General features: G+C 45.4%; 1 protein-coding gene across 1 annotated transcript in view; it reads right to left on the reverse strand.

The window, feature by feature from the left end:
- ZFYVE9 (zinc finger FYVE-type containing 9) overlaps positions 1-25932 on the reverse strand; it is a 565807-nt gene that overhangs the window by 261958 nt on the left and 277917 nt on the right. The window contains exon 5 of the mRNA XM_085602620.1: positions 4553-4652. Coding sequence (XP_085458746.1) covers positions 4553-4652 — 100 coding nt within the window. The remainder of the gene's footprint in view (positions 1-4552; positions 4653-25932) is intronic.

Genomic DNA, 25932 nt, shown 5'->3' on the forward strand with positions numbered 1-25932 from the left:
AGGCTATAAATCAAAACAAACTCCCCCAGCTCTTTTTTAGAAGCCACCTCAATCAGTGAAATCCTTTAGTTCTCTATTGGCCATTCAGCAAAGGGCTCTTCCATCCACCCTTCACCATTTCCTTTGTCAGTTTGAGATGTGGAGGCCTTGTACACTAATATCCCACAACAGGCAACCCTCACAGTTATTGAAGCGGCCCTACGCAATGAGGAATGGACATCACCCACACCAGTGTCATTTATCATGGACCTGGCGTCCCTGGCATTGACGGAGAACTTTTTTGAATTCCGGAATGAGCTATTCCACCAATGCCAGGGGACTTCTATGGGGAGTACATTTGCCCCTAGTCTGGCCTGCCTGTACATGGCCGCATTCGAAGAGGAGATCATCCAGAGCCCCACCAATCCTTTTGGTGATAACTTGGTCATGTGGAGACGCTTTATAGATGATGTCCTAATCTTGTGGAAGGGTCCGTGTACACTTTGTGATGATTTCTGTCAATGGATTAATGTGCAGAACCCTTATCTGAAATTCACTAATCACATCTCCACGACTCACATAGCATTCCTGGACCTAGATATCAGATTGGCTTCTGGGGTTCTGTCTACCAGCCTTTACAAAAAACCAACCGACAGGAATAGCCTCTTGCTTTATAGCAGTCACCACCCCAAGGCATTGAGGGACAACTTACCTTTCGGTCAGTTTCTCCGTTTGAGGAGAAACTGCAGCTCAGTAGTGGACTACAAAAAAGAGGCGGATACCCTAGCAAACAATTTAAAAGAAAGAGGTTATCCAACTAACACAATTACAAGAGCTATGAAACGCGCAAGGAATAATCCCAGAGAAGCACTGCTGGAGACTAGGACTAGGGAACAAACTGACATCCTAACCTGCGTTACCTCATTCACCCCATCCTCAAATAAAATGAAGAAGGTGATTAAAAAACACTGGGGTATCCTATCTTCTGGTGAACTTTCTTTACCCCAACCCAGATTCGTCTTTAAGAGGACACAGAATCTGAAAGACCTATTGATCCATACCAGGCCAGCCAGAAAAGAAATACAGAACCCCTAGGGCACTCTATGGGGGCTACCACCAGTTGTTGGACACTTCCCCTGTGGTAGTTGTACGTCCTGTAAACAGACGATCACTACCAAGGAGGTTACCTTGTCCGACTCCCTCACTTGGTCATTGACACGCCACACGAATTGTAACTCCACCAATTGCATATACCTATTACAATGCCCCTGTACACTGATCTACATAGGGATGACGACACGAGCTATTAAGACACGCATCACCGAGCATAAAAGTAATATACGATGCTTGAAGGAGACCACAAAACTGTATACCCACTTTAAGAATCTACACCATACACCAGACTCCCTTAGATGGGTCGTTTTGGAGTCACATCCGAGAATCACAGCGCAAGCACTATTCAGACTCGAACAAAGATGGGTGTACAGACTATCATCTGATAGGAGAGGTCTGAATGACGACATACCGTGGGGTTCACTTACACACTGATATATTAACACTCTTCCATAGTGTTGGCATTGACCTTACAGTTAATGGGTGTTTTGAATTATTTACTGTCATGGAAATAACCCCCGGATGTTCCGCACTAATAATTGAACTCCCCCGGTGCGTGAACAGTATAACAACAACTCCGGAGTTACCATGGTCTAACTCGCATTACATGATCTCTCTCACGAAGCATACAACCTATACTAGCTACTCTGTCGAGTTTACCTTACCCTGTGAATTATACAACACGGGACCCTAGTGTAGTGAGCATCGCTTCTCCATCTAGAGTCATTTTTCGCAGTAGTTATAAGCCATGCACACCATTTGCACACGGGGTGGAGAGTGTGGGGATAATTTTTTTTTTTTAATATTTTTTTTTTTAATCTTTTAGTTTTTTACTTATGTAATAAGCCATGCACAATTGGTAACCTTCGGTCACCAATTGCACACGGGGTGGGGTTAGTGTGGATATTTTATTTTTTTAAATATTTTTTTACCGTACGCGTACGGTAAGCGTAATCGGCGAAATTAGCGAAAAAATAAAAATTCCGTTTTTGGCCTTGGGGGATCTTTGGGGACTCCCTGTACATGGCTATGTGTGTGGGAGCTGTCAAAACAGCCCCTTTAAATGTTTTTGTGCTTTGTTTGTTAATCATCTCTCTCAGTGCGAGAGAGAAAATGGCGGCCGCCGCTTCCTGGTTTCGGCCGATTCGAATGTTTACTAAGATCTAAGAGCCAATCATAATCGCGCTCGCGCACGCCACCGTACGCGTACGGTAAGCGTACCGTAAGCGCACCGTAAGCTGGCTCAGATATATATATTGATTTAAAGGCTATTTTCTCAGAATCTACTGAACAGATTTACACCAAACCTACAAAAGGCACTTCCTTGACCTGAGGACTACCTCTCTGCCAAATTTCTAGTAATTCTGTTCAGCCGTTAGGGCTGTAGCCCTGTCTAAAGGTCCTATGGAAAAATGCATGGGAAAAACGCGTTTTGGGACCCCCCTTTTATCTCAGCCCCCGCTTGACGAATCCCCCCGAGACTTTCAGGGTAGGAGCGGAGCGTAGCGCCCCACCTATTTTGAAAAATTCGCGAGGATTCGTCGACCGGCGCCAAAGTTATTCAAAATAGAATGTTGCGGATTTCCTATGGAAACGCGGTCCTAACTATAACTACCTACTGGCGACCGCTTACGATTACGCTTACCGTACGCGTACGGTAAAAAAAATGTTTAAAAAAAAAAAGTATCCACACTCTCCCCACCCCATGTGCAAATGGTGCCCGAAGGGCACCATTTGTGCATGGCTTATCAATCAAATGAAAACAATAAACAAAACATTTCACAACGATGCGCACAATATGTCCCCCATGTGCGCACGGTGCGCGAAGCGCATCGTGCGTACATGGCCCATCTCGCATAATGTGGGCACGCGGTGCGCGCAGCGCACCGCGTGACCACCGTGCGTGCATGGCACTAACTGCGTAAAGTGGGCGCGCGGTGCGCGAAGCGCACCGCGTGCTCACTTTGCGCGCACGGTGCGCGAAGCACACCGTGCGCGCACGGAACGAACTGCGTTAACTGGGCGCGCACGCCACGAACGGCGTAAAGTAAGTTAGCATTTAAAAAAACGTACAAATTCACTGAAAAAACCATAGGTTTCACACACGTTATAGTTAGGAATTAGCATTTTAAAAACCTTGCAAATTCACTGAAAAAACCATAGGTTTCACACATGTTATAGTTAGATGTAGATTTTACTGATAAAAAACCAATGAAATTCCCCCGTTATAGTTACTGTAGGCAACTATAACTCACGCGACCGTAATCCTCTGCTGATGACATATGTGTCTTTATGAAAAAAAAATATTTGTAATATATGTATAGCTAAAATTTAATGGAAGAAGACATGGGCAAATAAGTGTCTAAATACAGTATTAGCATCAGCAGAGGATTGCGGTCGCGTGAGTTATAGTTGCCTACAGTAACTATAACGGGGGAATTTCATTGGTTTTTTATCAGTAAAATCTACATCTAACTATAACATGTGTGAAACCTATGGTTTTTTCAGTGAATATATATATATATATATATATATATATATATATATATATATACACACACACACACACACACACACACATGCAATCCTTGTTACAGCGAGATGGCGCAGTGCTTCCTGATCTGCGGTGGTGGTCGTGATGCAGCGCGCCGAGTAGTTAATCAATTAACAGGTTCCCACTCTTATCAAGAGGAACCACGGCACTCCAGTGCTGCTACATCCAGTTATGCTTTATTTGGAAGAAGCATCAATGCGTAGATGCTTCTTCTGAATAAATCATAACTGGATGTAGCAGCACTGGAGTGCCGTGGTTTCTCTTAATACGAGTGGGAACCTGTTAATATATATATATATATATATATATATATATATATATATATATATATATATATATATATATATATATATATATATAGAGGGCTTGAACCAAAAAAATTAACAAGTTAAAATCTCTTATTGAAATCTAGAAATAACACAGGCATAGCAGACCAGACTCAGGGACCCCAAACCCAACTAACATTACCCCTGAAGTTACGCCCCTCATGAATGTGCAGCCACAAAAGTATATTTTTGTTCAGTTGAATGGCAACGCTGGGAACAGATAATGGTAACTTCAGACCGCATGGATTGGTTTGGGGCTATGTATATTTACAAGTGTTGTACTCGCCATACAAAAGGGCTAGTGTCTACAGAGACAGCAGAAGAGCTTCAGGCAATCTGTTCAAGTAAAGGGAATTTGGGTCTCAGGAAACAAATCCCCACCCTCTGCCCACCCCTGTAAAAACCGTCAAAGGTAAGGCGCGGGAAGGTCACATGTACTACTGGATCTGACAACCCTGCTCACTTACCATGGCTTTGCTGCAGTGTCTTTATGATGTGTGCACAAAGTACCACTGACTGGCTTTCTGGGGAGAAGCAGTGAGTGCCTAATCAAGGCGCCCCTATTCTTGCGCACACTTACCATTCATGAGTACAGAATGGCAGATTACACACACACGGGCTTCCTTTTTGTCCATGTACAGAAGCTGGCATTTCAAGCTGCAACACGCTGCACAGAAGACCTGAAGCAAAAAAAGAGAAATAAAAAGACACACAACACACAAAATCTAGCGTTACCATATGATGACAAACCTCACTTCACAAAGTTGATTAGACAGAAACAAATGAAGAACATTTAAGAACAACTTGAAAAAAAGAATAGCAATTTCAAATTTGCAATGATACACAAATAAAACGCACTGTACTGCAGACAACAAAGAATGTGTTTAGCTGCATGCAGGGCACAGTTGCAGCGGCTGCTTCCGGTGGCCAATCTGAGGATGAATAAGTATTTAAAATCCATGGAAGCTCTCAACACCTACACAATAGTATGCACTATGTTCATTTCTCACAGTCTAGTTGTGACGTCACTAACCTGCGGCAGGAAAATTACATCACTACTCTACTGGAATAACTTAGATCTCAGTTCTAAAGTCACAATGCCTGCTCCATGCGTCAGACACGTGAAAAGCAGCCCAACATGACGCAGTTGAAGAAATAAAAATAAGGTCTATCTGATACGAAGACACGTACAGTAATAGTATGTGAACGCAGAATGTTCAAAACATTAATGCAAGAATCTAGCTGCTTGTTACCACACATTTAAAATACCTGTTGGAAAAACAAAATATAAGCTGTTTTATTTATATCCATAGAGGAGATTCTATAAGTATTCTGGTATCTGCAGCCTAAAAGAATACTTGCATTGGAGGGAGCGGAGACCAATTACTGGAGGGTGACAGCCATGAACTCAAAGATGCCCGCGATATCCACCAAGCTAGGGAATGCTGCATACCGTACAAAATGAAATTCTCTAAAATGGCGGTGCACAATAGGTTCCTTGTACTATAACTTCAAAGCTTCGCATGAAGGCCAGCTTCATGTGATCTTAAGCCTATCAAGTGGAAAATGGCGTGTACCTCCACTGTGCCCAAAGTGTAGCAATACATGAAACAAACAATCAAGGTTTAGAATCATTACGTCCATTGTAAACTATTGTCAGCGCACTGCCATCTTCTCTCGCTGTACCAAGGTGTTTCCAGATGGACCGCTTCCATAGAACTCTGGAACCAGGATTATGGAAATTCATAATAGGAAATTCTCAAAGTAAAGGTGGTGTGAAATGCCCCACACCGTACCCAAACAAGCATTTACAATGCAATAGGTCTCGCAATTACATTATTTTGAGCTATTGTCATTGTAAATGATATTGTTTTTTGTTTTTCTTTTCACAAGCATTTAATAAACCCAATTCTTCTGTTCCCCGGTAACTGTTGTCTAGCTCGATGATATCTTTGTACCAGGACATCACCAACCTCAGGTGAGGAAAGGGGGGGCGTGAAGCGGGGGAGTTTGGATAAACGTGGATCAGTGTGCCAGCCATGCTCACACCACATGCACTTGAACCAGAGGGAGAATGTAGAGAACATGGAGGAGAATTAAGCATACAACAAAAAGTAGTAGTGACAGCAAAATAAAAAAAAATTAAGTCACAAGTTGTTGTCAAGTAAAGATTGAAATAATGGCCTCAAATACTGGGGGGAGAGGGAGAACACATGAAATGACATCATTCTAGCATCATTTCCATGAGGCCATAGAATAAAAACTTCTGCGAAACATCAGCGGGACTAATCAAATAACCTTATTTCGCTAGTTGCATGTGGAGCCCACAGGCAAAAAAGATCAGTGGGAGTTAGTCTGGTGTGCAGTATGTAATAAATTTGATTTATCCTCTGTCTGTGGGCTCATAGTATTAAAAAAAATTCAGCGTGCTGCCCATCAAATGCTCATTTATGAAGCTTAAAGCCAGCTAACAAAGCCTGGTCTGTCGTCATTGGAAGTGGAAAGTTGTCATCACCACCGCCTTTGCATGCGCCTACGTGCCGGCAGATGGAACTTTAAACCGGGCCTATGAACCCGCGAGTGCACACCGGGGTGTTCTGCACGCTCTATGCCGCCAAGTTGCAAGCGAGTAACATTGCTTTCTTCTGATGTACTGGAGGCTTTCCAGCTATTTAATTCAATAGAAAAACGAAAGAAAGAGCGGACAAAGCCAGTCTGTTTTGCCTGTCCCACTCGCTGGGCTGTTGTTCGTCCCCTTTCAGCGAAGGAGCGGGCCAAGCTGGGTCAAAGTTGGAGAACATTGGGCAGGATTTAAGCCTGATGCGGAGATTCGGATTGTAGGGTTTAAGTGGAGGCTGGGTTGGTTCTTCAGAACTGGAAATGTTTGTGCCACGTGTTTTGTTGCTGTGACAGATGGCGGGCAAGCAACCCACAGAGAGAAGCGGAAGTGTAGGACTGTGTCCAGTGTTTACTGAAAGGCTGAAATATCCCTGCGAGCGAGTTTGTGGGTAATTAGAAGGAACGCTGTTCAGACCAACACCAAATGAATGCATGCACGCGGTGAGCACACTAGGCCTGCTTCCTTATTTCAGTCCAATTGTATTGAAATCACCGCTCTCTCCCTGCAGACGCCCTCATTATATGAGCTTGTAATCCCGTTGAGCCCCAAATCTACCGTTTTAAAACAAAACAGGATTACAAGTGACCCTAGCCTTCTAAGCACTTGCTACAATCAGGTGGTATGTTGCGGGAAGGCAGCCGCTTGTTTATATTTGCATCGCGCTTTCACTTTAAATAAAAGCGCGATGCAAAAATAAACATGCGGCTGAGTGAAACTGATAATTAGAAACAGATGGCCCCCCTAAAGATAAGAAATTGCTTTGCGACAGCCGGAAAGCAGACGACCCTGTCCGGATCAGCCGGAGGAAAAGGCAAAAGGGTGGCAACAAAAAAAAACTAATTTCCAATGGCAGGCCACCGTTTAGCATAAACAGTGACGCCAGCCAATGAAAAGGAGGGGCGGGGCTTCAAGTCCCCTTCTCAAATCTACTCTCTCGCTATATGTCTCGCCGAGTGAGCAGCGCATGCGCGGCAACACTAGGCGAGACCTAAAAAACAGCCACTGAGAATGTGCTAAGCCTGACTTGAGCCTTTAGTGCGTGCGTATTTTAAAGAGGAAATAAGTGCCAGAAACCACAATTTTTATTAGGTCAAGTGACACTCGCACTGCAAGCACTTTCAGTATGTGCATCAGAGGTCTGGTGGAAGGGAGGGCCAGAAGAAGGCACGGGAAATAGTAGCGTGTGGTTCCATGGTTCACTAAAGTGCTTTCAAACATATTATACATTTATATCACAGTGAATATCGATCACATGCCTTCGAGAATGGGACTAGTAAATGCCAACTGGGTTCACACTCTGCATGTATTGGGCATCGGACAGTACTGGATAATGCTAAAAAAACAAAGGGCCGTTACTGGACATATGTTATACCACCTTGGCTGTATTTATTCAATGAAACCTTATTTTGTTTTAGAAGCATGATCATGCCAGACCGATTCCAGGTTTTAGTTGTGCCTTTTATATTTTTTAACTTTTGAAAGGGGTTGTAGGTGGTCACTGCCTGAGCTCCAGCAGCCAGAATATCCAGGTGAATTTTGTATGCATTGCATGCTGTTTTATATTGCTTTAAAACATCTTGCCCAGTCAATGCTAAGCGGGAGACAAACTATCCCACTGTTAAGCGGCACAGCGCTTCGCTTCATTTTTTTGATTTGCCTACAGTGAGGCTGTACAGGATATCGCAGATAATGCATTTGTTCTCGGGCAGCAACAGTGAACCACCACGCCAACAGACCATATTTAGAACCACATATTCCGTTCCCATGCAGCATCCATACATTGTGACAATATATATTTGTAAGATAAGGGATGTGATGGGTATGCTAATGTGGAAATTTTGGAAAGGTGCAAACGGCTTTAGTGTGGTAAAATGCTAGGACTTTATGCTGGTTGGTTTGTTTATGCACCCATTACTAAATGCCATATGTATTTTGTGTTAACATAAAACGTATGATTTGAAGTAATTAGACAATAGTTCAGCTCTAACAATTAAAAAGGCCAGTGCACTAGAAGTATCTCAGTTTTATTTTATCGGTACTCACACTGATGGATTCTTAATATGTTTAATGGTGGTTGTTAAAAAAAAGAGTGTTTTTTTACTCCGCAATTTACACCTTCTTTTGCTGGGAACTGCCTCGGATTAAACACACTGTTGCAACATTTCTCAATAGGATGAATCATATTTTACGTACATGAATGCCACGTCCAGGAGCAATCTCAATGACAAAGCCCTCACTACGTTTCATGCACCACATTAAGAGTGAAAGCCTGAAGGAGAGTTACTGACTGCAAGTCAATCTATGCGACATCGGTCACCTTGATGGGCTATGACATGCGGCTGCACCATGACAGTTTAGGCAAAAATGTACAAAAGGACATTTTAAAACTGCATTTTCCATCATTTGTGCCTACTATAGCAGCATCAACCTAGACATAAGCGCAGGGGTGCAAAAATACCTCCTGGTGGCTCAACACCAACTAATCTGATACAAATGAAGCAGCATCTGTAGTACTTTTTTAACCAGAATGCATAAAGACAATCCTCTATACAGAGAGCACGAGGTTCATGGGCCGGGGGCAGTCCTGATTGGTTGGCATGCGCGTGGGCAAGCTTATCTAGTTAGGGACATGCAGACAGTTGCCAGGTGCCATTTTTGTTTTATGTTGCACCCCGGCTGACAGGGACAGTTTATCAAGGTTTTTTTTAAAGTTGTTCTGAGTAGTTGTGGTGGCTTGCTGTAAGTTGTTCTGTGGCAATTACGGCTGATACCAAAGAGGAAGTGCGCCAGGCGTGGATGATTCTTTGTGAGCTGGGTAGAGCGGCCTGGTTAGCGGCTGGGACCCTGGCTACCGTAGGGCCTGTAGCAAGGCCCCGCAGAAGATCAGCAGGAGTTGCGGTGGTCGTGATGGCCTGCTCATCTCCTCAAAAGCAAGTAAGGAGAGGACGTTGGGAGGGTAGAGGAGGGTCAGGCAGCACAAGCAGAAATCAAAGCTCTGCAGGGAGAGTGGGGAGCCCAGAACATTATGCCCGAAAGGAATGGAGGGTTGCGGGGCCTGGGCCAAGCTTGGCTGGAGCGATGGGCAGACAGCAGCGTGGGTCCACTATTGCTGCCAGATTGACCCAGGGGGTTTTAGTTTCTGGTGGTGGGGAGAGGGGCTACACAGACATGTCACTGGTTTCCAGGGTGTGTTGTATGGCATGGGTGGATGGGGCGATTTTTCAAGGTGGGGGCCTGGGAGGTGGGTATGGTGGGTATGGTGCCAAGACACCCTCCCCCCATTTAGTTTCGCGGGCCAGCTAGGTCATGGTCAGTTAGCGGTCAGCAAGGTAGTTCAGGCAAGGACATTGGCAGAGGTGACAGCGTATCTGTCGGGAGTGTCTAGTGCGGCCTGGCGGCCCTGGCCCAAAGTCAGAGTTCGCGTCAGTGCAGCCGGCTCTTGGATAATGGTGGACCGATAAGCGGAGAGGCAAGGTTTAGGATCTGTGGGCGCCTTGCTCGATTTCAGCCCATCTCAGGACCTTTATTTACACTCACAAAAGTCATGTTCATGGGGACAGAAACATTTCTTTAAAAATGTCCTTTCTTTGTCTGTCTGCCTTTTTCTTACTGGACACTAGTTTCCTGACTTTTGTGAGTTGGCAACCAATGATGATAAAACGTGGGCATACTGATGAGAACCAGCTGGTAGCCTCCCTGGTGTTGCGTACGTGAGGTGCCTTCTCACTCTTCACATTTATTTCTCTGATTATTTTTTGGAGTTTTGGCGATTTACTTTTTGTGGAAAGTTACTGTCAGGCAACGGAGGGCTTTGCTGCAGGATTTTTTAACTGAAATCTAAGAGGTTTAGGACTGCACTAAGTTGGACGTGATGCCAGAGACTGGGGGGAGATAGGTATTCCCACCAGCAGTGTAGGTCCCAAGTTAAAGTGTGATTCCTCTTGGTGTCAAGCCTTCATTGGTTTTGATGAATATTGAGAGGAGGGCGGCTTGGCATGTACCCTCTTTAGCTCCAATTTGTGAAGGCTGCTGAGGGGTAGCCAACTGGGACAACCTATGACTGGTTGTCCCACAAGGCTTGCGGTAACTGCTTCCGCAGCCACGAAACGGCTGGCCATAAACAAGGCAGCTGATGATTAAGGCCAGGGTGAGATTCTTGAATGAGCTTGTAATATAAGGGAGTCTTACCATGTCACTAAGGGATATAAGAGCTGACTGTAGTCTCACAAGGACAACATGCCTTGAGAAAAATCTTAATAACTTAAAGGTAGACAGCTAGATGCTTTAATTTGAAATTGGAGAGAGACTTAAGTTTATTTCGAGAAGCTGAATAAAGAAACAAAAACAATGAAGAGCCCGGGAGAAGTTTTATAATACTAGGAGGCAGGCTAGGATTTCCGGTACCACATGTTTGAATTATACTAAGGGTGTATACGTACGGAGCTACATTTTGAAGAGTATGCTGGCTATATTCCTGCAATGCAACAGGAACCCAATTTATGCGTGATATCCACAGGACAATGCAATCTCAACCAGTTTTTGATCTCACCAATTACAGTAGCGATTGTATGAGGCCCAGTGAAATTTTATTAAGAAGGCTGCAGTCCTTGGTGACCTTTGAGTCAAGGATACAGCAGTCACTGTAAATTTAATGGATAAAGCATACCCAAATTAATTAAGATTTTCCTTAGCAGTCTTCACTTGAATCACACTGCATCTGCTCTGAAGCTTTTGAGAATTGAACTTAAGTACCAACATAATAGCTATTCTTTTCTCGTTTCAGCAAATGCAGAAAAATCAGCCTTTTTATATGGAGGATCAGAAACTGGAGCCACAAGATAAACTAGCTTAGAAGATAGCACTGTCTAAATGTCTACGGTATGGTCAGACACACCCAGGACAGCTATCTTTGTGCTCTTCTTGTGTTTCCTCTTCCTCTCCATAAAGGATTTTAAAAAGGATAGACTTTGAGGCTGACCTAAACTGGTGTAGAGGCTCTTTACGCATAAGGGCTATAGAAAGTTTGACCATGCATTCTTTAATGGTCTTGGCATTCATGAGGCTGCATTTATTACACTGACTTTGAATCGTGCTTCAGCCCCAGGCACCACAGGCAGACTTTGTGGGGGTGGCATGTGTATTTCTGTCCATTGCAGGAACAACAGGATCACTACACACTGCACTTTTTTAATGTAAATATTTAAAGAAAACTCTGAAGACTGGGGCAAATTCACAAATAGCAGCTCTAGATCAGTTGTGATGGGTGTGGGAAGAAAGGAAACTGAAATTGGGGGGGGGGGGGTGAAACGAGATGCCAGTATATCGCTCCAATGACATCACACAAGCGCCATTTCTGGTGCAGAGATGGAGATACCTCTACTCGCAGACAACAGAGAGAGCTATGAAATTTGGTGGGTTTCAGTCTGGTGCCTGGGTACATTTATAAGGTGAAGAGCCTTCAGCTGGAAACATCCATCAGAAATACTGATGCAAAATAGACCCTTGCCTAGATCTAGTGCAGTTGTGATGGACTGACCTTGAAATATGCATGTGACCGACAATAGAAAGATAGACCGAACACCCTTCTGACTCTTATGAATACTGCAATATCAATAAAGATAGACCGAACACCCTTCTGACTCTTATGAATACTGCAATATCAATAACTGACGGTTCATTAGAATTATGATGCTTGAGCCCTGAGAAGGCTTATTGGTAATTCAGGGATGGCAATGAGACAATTGGCAACTGCAGATCACCAAAAGGATTATGTTACTTACCCTGTAAGCATTTGTTTGTGGCATGTAGTGCTGTTGATTCACTATACATACTCCTGCCATCTAGTGTTGAATTCGGAGATGTGCAAGTTGTTTTTCTTCCTCTCGGTGATACTGGCCATGGGCATCGACTCCTCCTTTAGATTGTTTTCCCGCAGGTGGGTGAGAAAGGAGTGTAAGAATCGTGTAAGAATGAGGATGTCCATGCTAAATGCAAATGTATTACCCAAGTATGACATGCAACTACAATGGCCACAGGCGTCCGGGGAGGATGCATGTAAATCTAAAGCACTACATGCCATGAACAGATTCTTACAGGGTAAATATCAATCCGTTTGATGGCATATGTAGCTGTAGATGCACATGCTCTGCATAGACTGTAAAGCAGTCCCTCCTAATAAGCGGTGGCAAGCCTGTGGGAGTTGCAGTAGTTTCAATGAGTACGTAGCACTGCCTGACCTACATTGGCTTGTTGGCATGCGAAAACATCCACACAGTAATGTTTTGTAAATGTGTGTGAGGTGGGTCACGTAGCTGCCTTACAAAGCTGAGCTATGGGAATATTTCCTAAAAACGCCACAGTAGCTCAATTTTTACAAGTCCTCTGGGATTAACGGGCAAAGATCATTTGGCTTTAATGTAGCAAGTTTGAATACATTTATCTATCCATCTGGCTATGCCTGATTTCGATATGAGGATGAGAAAAGGCTACAAAAAGTTGCTTTGTTTTCCTGAAAGTTTTAGTTTGGTCTATTTGGAACATGAGAGCTCTTAACATCTGGGGTATGAAGAGCTCTTTCTGCTACAGAATCAGGGTTAGGGAAAAAAACAGGGAGCTCAATGTACTGATTGAGGTGAAATTGAGAGACTACTTTAGGTAGAAAGGTAGGATTAATACGAACAACCAGTTTGTCTTTATGTATTTGAAAGAATGGTTCCTATAAGGTTAAAGGCCGAAGCTCACTAACACGCCTGAGTGAGGTAATGGCAACCACGAATGCCACTTTCCATTAAGGAAACTGTAGGGGGCATGAGTGAAGAGTCTCAAAATGGGGACTCATGAGCCTGGTTAGAATAATGTTAGGGTTCCAAGATGACGCTGGAGAAACCCTAGAAGGGATGATTCTTTTTAGACCTTCCATAAAAGCTTTATTGACTGCTATTTTGAACAATGAGAGATGCTGTCTATTTTGGAGATAGGCAGCGATGGCATACAGGTGTAATCTAATGGAAGTATAGACTAATTTAAACTTTTGCAGATGGAGCAGGCAGCTCCATCTGCCTGCTTTAATAGGATCAATTTGTTAAGGTAGGCAGTAGTCTGATCTGTCCTTGAGATCTGTCCTTGAGTTTGAGTGAGAAGGTCCGGCCTGTTGGGGAGCTTCTCGTGTGGAACTACTGAAAGATCGAGTAGTGTTGTGAACTACTGCTGACGCGCCCAAGTGGGAGCCACCAGGATCATAGGGAGAGATGTTTGCCTGAGTCTCAGAACAAGAAATGAAATGAGAGGAAGAGGTGGAAAAGTGTAGGCAAATATCCCTGACCATCTCATTCATAGTGCGTTGCCCTTGGATTGTGGGTGTGGGCACCTGGAGGCAAAGTTTGGGCATTGTGTGTTTTTGGCTGTGGCAAAAATGTCTATTTGAGGACCCCCCCGCCCACTTTTGAAAGAAGTAGGTAAGGAGGACAGGGAGGTGGAGTTCCCACTCGTGGGTCTGTTGCTGCAAAATTGTTGTCGACTCCCAGCAGATATTCCGCCATGAGATGAATGTGGTGGTGAAGAGCTCAGTTCCATATGATCTGAGACAGTTGTGAGAGAAGACTATGTCCCCCCTGTTTTTGTAAATATTACATGGCTGTCATTGTCTATCCGGACTAGGACAACCTAGTGAGATAGGTGTGGGAGGAAAACTTTCAGGGCTAGGAAAATCACCTGAAGCTCCAAGTAGTTGATGTGTAGGGATTGATTTTAAACATCCCATAGACCTTGTACTATGAGGTCTCTAGATGGGCACCCCAATCAGTCTCCGATGCATCCGTGGTGAGAGTGAGGTGAGGAACAGGGTCCAGAAAAGGCCAACAATGTAGCAGGTTGTTGGTGTTCCACTATTGCAGAGAACAGGGAGTGTGGTGGTCTATAAACACTAGATCTTCAAGGTGACCCTGTGATTGAGCCCACTGGTGATCTAGACATTGCTGTCGGGGACGTGTATGTAACCTCAAGTAGGGGACTATGGCCATTATCCCCATCAAACGCACTGTGAAAGATGAGTTGGGTTGGAAAGGTGGGAGAGTTATTTGAAAATTCTGACCTCAAGCTGGATTGGAATATGCTAATCCTGACTCTGTGTTGAGGATTTCTCCTAGGTATGGCTGAATTTGGAGAGGTCGAAAGCGAGACTTAGGAACAGTTACTATAAACCCCAAGCTGTGAAGTAGATCCACTGTCAACTGAGTGTACTGTTGGCACTGAAGGGAGGTACTGGCTTATATGTGCCAATCGTCCAGGTAGGGAAATATCTGAACGTTGTGTTAGATATGCTGCCACTACTGCCAAACATTTTGTGAACACTTGAGGTGCTGTGGTCACCTCGAAAGGTTTAACTTTGAATTTGTAGTGTTTTTCTGCTATGAAAAACCTGAGGCATTTGTGGTGAGCAGGATGCATGGTTATATGAAAGTAAGCTTCTTTTAGGTCTAGTGTTGCCATAATGTCGCCCTGTTGTAGAAGTGGAATGGCATCCTGTGGAGTAACCATATGAAAGTGTTCTGATAGGATGTGGTGGTTGAGAGGTCGGAGGTTTAAGATTGGTCTTAGTGACCCGCCCTTTTTTTAAATCAAAGTATAGAGATATACTCATGCACCTTGTTGTTCATGAAGGACTTGTTCTATGGCCCCTTTGAGAGGAAGGGGTTTGACCTCTTGTTTGAGAAGTGTTAGGTGACCCTGTGATAACCTGCGAGTGCGAGGTGGGATGTTGGGTGGTGTGGTAAGGAGCTCCACACAGTAACCATGTTGGAGAATGGCTAGTACCCACTGGTCTGTGGTGATGGACTCCCAGACTGGGTGAAAAAATTGTAGTCATACCTGCCAGGTTTTGTGTGGTCAAGGGGAAGGATTGGTTAGTCACTGTTATGCAGTGGATGTTGCTGCATGTGTGGAGGTACTCCTGCTCCTTCCTTTATTGTTACCATCTCTGAAGGAGCCCCTGAAATAGCCCTTATTATAGGTGGATTGGCCCTGCTTTTGCTGAGAAGTGGAGGCATCTGTGGTGGTGGATTTATATCCGCCCTTGTAGCTGGAACGAAGAAAGGAGCCACTAGGTGTAGTAGCTTGTAAGGCTCCCATAGCTTTAGCAGTGTCTGTGTCCTTTTTCATTTTATCTAAGGTGGTGTCTACCTGTGGGTCAAAAAGATGTTCTCTGTTAAAGGCATGTTGAGAACTGCCTGCTGGACTTCTGGCTTGAATCCAGAACATCTGAGCCCAGCGTGTCTCCTATGGAACACGTTGGTATTGATACCTCTAGTAGCTGTATCTGCTGCATCTATGGCACCTGATGGAATAATATGCGACAGCCTCACCCTCTGCAACAATTTGTTGTCCCAGTTTACGATGGCCCTCACGGAGATGCTGTAGTAGCTCCTCCATCCCATCCCAATGGGCGCCATCATAACGTGCTAGAAGGGCCTGGGAATTGGCAATGAGGCAGTGATTAGCTGCCTACGCTGCTACTCTTTTCCCCGCTACGTTGATATGCTTACCCTCCTTTTCAGGAGGTAGCGTAGCCTGGCTGTTGGCCCTTTTACGAGCAATAGTGGCAACTATGGAGTCTGGTGGTACCGGAGTCCCTATGAAGAGGGGTTGGACTGAGCCGCTTTATATTTTTTATCTACCCGTGGGGTAATAACTCGGACATGGACTGGTTCTTTGAAGATGTTGTCAGCGTGTCAACTCCATTATAAGTAGCTGCTCTAGCAATGACCTGTTGAAAAGAACTAGCATCTTTGGGAGGGGCAGGCTGGATAAAGATCTGGATCATTTGGCATCATAGGATCTGTATCATATGTATCTCATTGATCAGGATTCCCCAATGGCTCTCCTAATTCCACTATGTTTGATCTTGGTGCCCTGGAGGTGTAGCATCAAGAGGGTCATGAGGTGAAGATGCTGGGGAAGGAGGAGGAGATGGTCGAGGTGGAGGTGGTGGTGGCAGAGGAGGCTGATGAGCAGGACTGGTATCTTTGTCCTGTTTGGGAAGAACAGGAGCGGTCAATGTATCCTAAAAGATTAAATTGCCTCTTTGGTGTAAGGGAGGCCATTATTTCTCCTGTGCATTCTTGAATATGGCTCTTACGTTGTCTAATGTCCATTGCTTTAAGGATAGGCTCAACAGGAGACCTGGAAACCGAGGAATGCTTCGAGGTTTTGGTCTCAAATGGTTTCGGAACCAAAGGTTTTGCGATGGATGAATGTATCTTGCTCAGTACCGAGGTTGATGGGGCCGGTTGCTGGGTCGTTCCATAAGGTTGGGATGAGACTGAAGCATGCGCTCGATCCGAGGAGGAGGTCGACACCGAGGGCTTAGCCTGGAAATGTTGGGGGGAGGGGCAACCAAAGTGTTTTTTTCGGGTACGACCATGGCCACACAGCAGTGGTGGTCCAGCGACCTCTGATATTGGAAAGGGAAAGTTTTTTTAAGGTCTGCTTGAGTTGTGGAGCAGGGTCTGGGGAGATAGTATTCACGCGCTACCCGGGTGACAGTGTGTACTCTAATTCCTCCTCCATGTCGGAGCTAGAGATTTCTTTTATGGAGAAAGCCCCTTCTTCCTCTTGCGCAGCAGGCTCCTCGAGGGTATGCTCCTCCCCGAAAATGTCGGGAGTGTCGTCTTCACTCTGACGAGACAATGCCAACTGACGAGCCTTTTGGGCCCAGCACGTCTTTTTGGATGGAAAACTTACAGGCATCGCAGTTGGGCTCGCAGTGGTTGGGCGAAAGGCAGAGGTTGCACACCGGGTGCTGATCAGTGTGCGGATATTTGGAGTGGCACTAGGGGCAAAATCGAAAAGGTGTTTGTTCCATCAGGAACACCTCTTGTACATAGAATGTGCAAGTAAGATGGTAGGCCGAGACGGGCAGAGCCCCGCAGGGCGATCGGTCAGTCAGTGTCCGAACCAACAAAGACTTAAGAGGCGCAGTAATGGAAAAGCATGATCGGGACAAACTATACCATTGAAGACAGAATAGGACCGAGGACACTTAATGAACGGAGTTCAAAACTGAGGAGGGTCGCACACGTTGGAACCAAACGGCAGAGAGAAAACAAAGTAGTCAATGCCCATGCACAGTATTACCAAGAGGAGGAGTCACTCGATCTCCTGATCGAAAATCTTCTTCGAAGAAAAACAACTTGCACAACTCAGAATCCAACATTAGATGGCTGGAGTATGCAGAACATGTGTATCTACAGCCACACATTCCATCGAACGAACAAGTTACTTACCTTCGTTAACGCTTTTTCTGGTGGATACAGTATCTGCCTTATGCTTCTTGGAGATTTTAATCTCCACCTAGAGGAGGTTTATCTCCCATTAGTAGTAGAGATGACTGAAGGTCTCGGAGTACGGGATCTAAAACAATTGAGTAATAACCCTACTCATAATAAAGGACATACTCTTGACTCCATTTTTTCTACAATCTCTAATCTAACGGTGGCTGATCTGATTCCTCTTCCTTGGTCGGACCATTTTCTGATCCCCTTCTCATGGACAATTCAAGGAGCTGATTTATGGGTAAAAAAAAGTACCAGGTCAGTACGATCTTGGGCAAAATTGTCATATGATTCTTGGTCGAAGCATCTAGAAGAAACTGTCCCTATACTAGACTCTAATCCAGCAATTGCTAACGACCAACTTAATAACTGGTTACAATCTTCATTGGATATGGTTTTACCCCAAAAATGTATTCATAAAAAAAGAGGGGGTCACCATAACTTATGGTACACACCTAAGTTACGTACCCTTAGACAAAACTCCAAGCAGCTAGAACGTTGCTGGAGGAAATCTCCGACAGCTGATAGGAAGGAGGACTATAGAATCGCAATCACAAGCTATAAAGATGAAATAAAATTAGCAAAATCTGCTTTCTACGAAAAAAATTCTTTTAGCTGAAAATAGCCCCCGTGAAATTTTTAAAATCGCCAAATCTCTTTTTATCCCTCCCGCTCCCCCTAGCATTGATAAGGATAGTTTCCAACACTGTAATTTAATTGCTAAATTCTTCAATGAAAAAATCCAGGCTATTTATCAATCATTTCCTGCGGGCTTAGAATCACAGGTAATACCCCCCATACGCACTGCTATTAATCAACTTGAGACTAGTCCCCCTATAAATCTAACTATTCTCCAGAACATTTTCAACCAGGTTAAATCTGGAGCTCCGTCAGATGTTGCCCCCCACTACGATTTTAAACAGAGTTTTTGAAACCATTGCCCCAACTGTTCTTGAAGTAATCCATACCTCCCTAGAATCAGGCTCTGTTCCCCTCTTATGGAAACAAGCTATGGTCAGAGCCTTATTAAAGAAACCCAATCTGGATCCTGAGATACTGTCTAATTATCGTCCTATCTCACTACTGCCGGGTATTAGCAAACTGGCAGAGAAATATGTCAATACTACGATCTCGTCCTTCTTGGAAACTAACAACTGCTTCCATCAAACTCAGACAGGCTTTAGAGCCCAACAAAGTACGGAAACAGCTTTGCTAGTTTTGACGGAAAGTTTAAGAAGGATCACGGATAATGGAGGCTGTGCTGCATTGATTCTGCTTGATCTCAGCGCAGCCTTCAATACCGCGAACCATCAGCTTTTAATCCAAAAACTTAAAAGCCTTGGAATTACTGATATGGCATTAAAGTGGCTACAGTCCTATCTTGAGGACCGCTCATTTGTGGTCTTCGATGGAAATGTTGCTTCAGAACCATTACTTCTTGGCTGTGGGGTCCCTCAGGGCTCGTCCCTGAGCCCCACTCTATTCAATGTGTACATGAGTCCCCTTGACGAACTGGTAATTCCCCATGGAATTCAGATTATTACTTACGCAGACAATACCCAGTTAGTGGTATCACTCAGCCAAGAAAATAAGTCTGCTCCTAATCTCATGCTGTGTCTGCAAGAAGTGTCAAAATGGATGGATGTTTCTTACCTAAAACTTAATGTGGACAAGACGGAACTCATGTTTATTGGAAATTGCTCCCCATCCTCTATAGCTCCCTTCTGGCCTAACTGTCTTGCCCCCCCCCCCGATTCCAAAAACAGAAATTAAGAGTTTGGGAGTTTGGATAGACCATGATCTGAACTTTAAGAAGCAAGCGAATAAGGTAGCCGCTAGCTGCTTTGGATTGCTCAGAATGTTAAGGAAGATTCTCCATTTTCTCCCACTCACTGTCAGAAGAACAGTAGTCCAGGCGCTCATTCTGTCACGCCTGGACTATGCGAATGTCCTGTATCTGGGAGCTCCTTTGGTGGCAATTAACAGACTTCAAGTCATTCAGAACTGTGCAGCACGACTTCTCACCAATTCTGCTAGGTGGATGTCTGCCAAACCCTCTCTGGCATTACTTCACTGGTTGCCGGTTCCCCAAAGGATCCATTTTAAAGCCTTGTGTATTGCCCACAAGGCACTTTCTAACAAGGGCCCCCCAGTTGTCCGATCTCTTATTCAGTCTTATTGTGCAGCTAGATCATTGAGATCAGAAAATAAACACCTGGCCCTAGTACCCATTGTAAAACGAATACGTAGTGGAGGACGGTGCTTTGGCTACAATGCTGCGAAGCTTTGGAATGGCCTACCATTGACCATTCGATCTGAATCCAATTACATTCTGTTTCGCAAATGTTTAAAAATAACATTTATATACAAATGCATAACCAATAAATGCATGGAAAAAGGGCAACAGACCAAGCATTTCCCATTATTAAAACATAAGAATGAAAAAGACATTAAAAACATTCATGTCAAACAGGTAAAGAATTTTCTTTTGGTAGAAACAGGTGGACAACGAGGAGGCGGGTGGGACAGTGAGGAATTCACAGGCAGATACTGTATCCACCAGAAAAAGCATCACCGAAGGTAAGTAACTTGTTCTTCTGATGGATACTTCTGCCTGTGGACTCCTCATCTTTTGAATAGAATCCCAAAGTCGTACCTCTCCCGGAGGAGGGTGTCCACTCGACTAGACCAAAACATCTTGCAAAACAGAACGAGCAAAATGGCCATCCCTCCTAACCTCCGAACCCAAGCAGTAATGCTTTGCAAAGGTATGGAGGGAGGCCCAAGTTGCTGCTTTATAAATATCAATAACAGGAACACCTCTAGCCAAAGCAGAAGATGATGACTTAGCTCTGGTAGAATGAGCTCTGATACCTTCAAGAGGGTCCTTCTTGGCCAAGGCGTAGCAAATCTTAATGCACAAGATGATCCACCTGTAGAGAGTCCGCTTGTGCACAGCCTTGCCTTTCATTCGCCCAAAGTAGCCCACAAAGAGCTGATGGTCTAGTCTCAGATCTCTTGTTCTGTCCAAATAAAAGCTGACAGCTATGTTAGGGTCCAAACGATGAAGCCTCTCCTCCTCCCTGGAAGGGAGAGGGGGAGGATAGAAGGAAGGTAAGGTAACGGACTGTCCCAAATGGAAAGGAGTACCACCTTAGGAAGGAAAGCAACCCTGGTCCTTAGAACCAACTTATCTGCATGAATGGTCAAGAATGGAGGTTTAGAACTAAGAGCCTGAAGCTCACTTACCCTCCTTGTCGAGGTAATGGCAATCAAGAAAAACGTCTTAAAAGAGAGAAGCCTCAAAGGGCAACTAGGAAGAGTCTCAAAAGGATAACCCATTAAAAAGGTAAGAACAAGATTTAAATCCCACTGAAGCATAATAAAAAGAAGGGGAGGAAACCTATTAGTAAGTCCCTTAATGAACCTCATAACAATGGGGGACTTAAATAAAGACGGCTGGTCCGGCAAACATAGAAAAGCTGACAAAGACGACAAATAGCCCTTAACAGTGGCCACAGCACAACCCTGCTGGGCCAACAAAAGCGAAAACTGAAGAACATCTGACATGTGGGCCTTCAAAGGATCAATGGACCTCTCTCCACACCATTTGACAAATCTAGACCATCTGAGGGAATAAATAGACTTAGTGGAGTGTCGCCTGGACGATAAAATAACTTTCACCACATCCGGCGCGGGAGAGAGAAGGAACTCAGATTGCCCCGTTCAATCTCCAGGCATGAAGGTGCAGGCTCTGGAGGTGGGGGTGTAGAACCTGCCCCTGCGACAGGTGGTCTGCCCTGAGAGGGAGATGGAGCGGAGGGTGCGATGAAAATCTGTGTACCACACCCTTCTTGGTCAATCCGGGGCGATCAAAATGACTTGGGCCCGGTCTTGGCGAATCTGCCTCAGAACTCGAGGAATCAAGGGTATGAGAGGAAACGCGTAAAGGAGTTGCAAGCTCCAATCCAATTGTAACGCGTCCCCCAGTGCTCCCTGCATCGGATACTAGAGACTGCAGAACGGGCAGTGCGCGTTCTCGTGAGTGGCAAATAGGTCCAACCGAGGACACCCCCACATCTCGAAGATGCGACGGACCACTCCAGATGAAACCGCCATTCGTGATCGGCTAAGTAACGCCGACTGAGATGGTCCTCACGAACATTCAGCACACCGGCTAGATGATTTACAAACACACAAATCTGATGGTCCTGTGCCCAGGACCAGAGTTGCAGAGCCTCTCGACAGAGGCGATACGACCCTACACCTCCCTGTTTGTTGATGTACCACATCGCGGTAGTGTTGTCTGTCAGAAACTGAACTGACCGACCGTGAAGGGAGGGAAGGAAGGAAAGCTTTCAGTGCTAAACGTATCGCCAGCAATTCCAGAAGGTTGATGTGAAGCAACCTTTCTCTGGATACCAAAGACCTTTGACCTCCAGATCAGTGCCCCACCCTAGAGTGGAGGCATGCGTGATCACTGTGGCCACCGGCGGAGGAGGCTGAAAAGGCTTTCCCTGAGACAGGCTGCCCTGCACACCCCACCAAGACAGCTCTGCTGCAGCGTCTCTGGAGATTCTGATCTTCTCCCAGAGATCTCCGTTGTGTTGATACCACTGCCTGCGGAGGCAACACTGGAGTGCCCTCATGTGCCAGCATGCATGACTGAGCAACAGAATGCAGGAAGCGAACAGACCGGGCAGACGAAGAACCTTCAGGACTGGAACAACCGTTCCATCGTGAAATAACAAAATCATCTCCTGTATGTCGAGAATCCTCTGCGGAGGCGGGAATGCCCTACACACAGTAGTGTCCAGTATGAACAGGCTGCGCTGAGAAGGCACCAGGTGAGATTTGGGTACATTTATCGAGAAACCCAAGCTGAACAACAGTTGTGTTGTCGCTTGGAAGTGGCGCAACACCAACTCCGGAGACTCTGCTTTCAACAGCTAGTCCTCCAGGTAAGGGAAAACAGGGACCCTACCCTTCTGAGATGTGCCACTACCACCGCCATCACTTTTGCAAAGACCCGAGGTGCGGAAGTCAGATCAAACGGAAGGACCGCAACTGGTAGTGTTGTGATCCCACCGTGAACCAGAGATACGTCCAATGCGACTTCAGGATGGGAAGATGAAAATACACATCCTGCAGATCGATGGACACCATCCAGTCTTCCTGTTGCAGCGCAAGAAGAACCTGAGCCAAGGTCAAAATTTGAACCTTTCCTGCCTGAAGAAAAGATTCAAAACCATGAGGTCCAAAATCGGCCCAAATCGACCGTCCTTTTTGGGGATCAGGAAATACTGGGATTAGCCCCCCTGACTCCTTTCATGCTCTGGAACCACCTCTATCGCACCTTTCTGTAACAAGGTAAGAACCTCCTGCTGCAAAAGCAACAAGTGGTCCTCTGAACACCAACCCTGGCGAGGAGGGTAGGGAGGAGGAAACTCTAAAAAAGGGAGGGTGTATCCATTCTCTACAAGATTTAAAACCCAAGGGTCTGAAGTAATCTATTTCCAATCTTGTAGAAAGTGTGACACCCAACCCCCAAGAGGACCAACATGTTCTAAGATGGGGGATCTAGAACTGCTTTCCTGAGGCGCCAACAGTGGGGGAGGAGAAGAGGAGGAGGACTGCTGTCGAGGAGCTCCTCTAAGACGGCCCATGTTTTTACCACTGTATGATTTGTACAAAGGATTCTGCTGCTGGCCCTGTTGAGGTTGTTGAGGGCCACGAAAGGAAGCAGCCCTCCCAAATCCACAATACCGCTTGTAGCCGTATCCTCTAGACTGCGTTTGAAGGTCCAGCGATCTTGCAGTCGCTCTGCTATCCTTAAAGCGTTGTAAGGCAGAGTCCGCTTTAGTGCCAAACAGTCTTGAACCATGAATGGGAAAATTCAGCAGGGTTGCCTGAACATCAGGAGAAAATCCAGATGACCTCAGCCAAGCTTGTCTTCTTGTTGCTACAGAAGACCTCATTACACGAGCCACAGAGTCAGCCATGTCCAGACCCGATTGTATAACTTGACAGGCCGCAGCCTGAGAGTCAGAAAGAGCCTCCAGGAAATTATTCCGATCATCCTCAGGCAACATTGGAGCTAGCTGCTTGACAGAGTCCATAAGAGCATGGATATAGCTGCCAAGTAAACAGGTAGCATTAGTTGACTTTAATGCCATACTCACAGAAAAAAATACCTTCTTTGCCGCTTGCTCCATTTTTTTAGAATCCCTATCCCCTGGAATGGTAGGGAATGAACCAGAAGATTGTTAGGAGCACGAAGCCTGGACCACCAAGCTTTTAGGTGACAAATGTGAAGAAAGAAATACCGGATCCCCAGGAGCTGGCGTGTACCTTCTTGCAACGGACCTGGAAACTGCTGGAGCAGTCAAGGTTTTTTGCCAGACTTCTAAAATAGGCTCTGTTAAGGCCTCATTGAAGGTCAGAAGAGGCTCAGAAACTGCAAAAGACGTATTTAGAACCTCAGTCAGAAAGTTAGATTTTACCTCAGCTGAAGTTAACTGCAGATCAAGTAACACAGCTGCTTTCCTTATTACAACATGATAAGGTGCAACATCCTGTAATACCCCAGCCTTTGGAGTTCATACTTAGGGGAAGTATTCAATCCACTGGCCTCCTGTAAACCTTCAAACTCGTCCACAGATTCGACAATTTCCCCTTCCTCCTATTTCTGTCTATATTCCTCCTCTTCAAGCAGCCTCTGCGCATCGCTCCCAGAGCGCTGCTTCAGAATCGGCATCGGCGTCGATGGAGGACCTTCAGTTTCAAATCTCGGCATCGATCGAATCCGAGGCGGCACCGACTCAACAGTCGAAGGAGTCAGAGGAACCGAAAGTGGAAGACCTGAGCACCGGAAAATGCCAAGCCAGAGTCATTAGCAAGAATAGCACGAAGGGTGCCTGGGCATACTGGTGAGGTACACCCAAATTAAAGGCCAAAGGACCCACGGGGCCCGAAGGCGCACCAGATGGATTAGAGGCTCTGGCAAACATGCCAAACATAGCATTTAAAAAATGCGGAGGGTCCGTTCCAGGAAAAGGAGGATATGGATCCATGCCTTCCTGAACAGGTATCACCCGAGGCTGATCTAGAACTTGTGGAGCCGGTGAAGACAGCACCCGCACAGGTGAAGCCACACGAACGGGAGAAGACTCCCTGGGCGTCAGAGACTTACTGGGAGCCGGAGAACCTTTAGGTGTCGAAGAGCCCCTTGACGCTGGCGACATCGGAACCGGAGATTGAATCGGCGTCGCCTGAGGAGAAGGAGTAGGAGACACAAAGTCTTTCCTTTGAAGACGCTTAGCTGGAGAAGGCGACCTCGAAGCCTTGTTCTTCGACGAACGGCACCGAGAACCATGCCTCTTCTTCAACTTCTTGTGTTTTCTCGACCTCGAAGTGTGAGAAGACGACGACTTTGCACGCTTTCGACCCCTCTTCTCCTTTTTGGCTTTGGCCATAAAGAGTTAAGCCTCACGCACTTTAAGGGCTTTCGGATTCATCTTCCTGCAGTTGACACCCTTCGACGTTGTGATTGGAAGATAAGCACCAAAGGCAATCATCATGGGGATCAGTGATCGACATGTGACTGCCACACTCCCTGCAGGGCTTGATTTCGGACTTCTTCTAAGTAGCCATCTGAAATCTTCAAGGAAACAAAGTAATCGCCAAGAAAATGGAGAGTCCCTAGAAAAACCGTTATGCGTCAACGGAGCAGAAAAAAGGGAACAGACGTCAGCACGCCGACGAGGTCGTCTTATGGCTCCGATGACATCATACGGAGTCGCGGTCGGAGCCGTGCTATTATGACAACCACACACGAAATGCTGGCGCAGGGGGTATTCAAAAGGTGAGGAATCCACAGGCAGAAGTATCCATCAGAAATATGCTTATGTTTACCTGAATACTTCACAAACATGAAAACAATGATAGCGTCACAATGCGAGAACTGAAAAGGAATTCTAATAGCGACAAAGAACAATTCAGAACATAAACAAA

This window comes from Triturus cristatus, chromosome 4_2 (genome assembly GCF_964204655.1).
Source record: "Triturus cristatus chromosome 4_2, aTriCri1.1, whole genome shotgun sequence".
Lineage (NCBI taxonomy): Eukaryota > Metazoa > Chordata > Amphibia > Caudata > Salamandridae > Triturus > Triturus cristatus.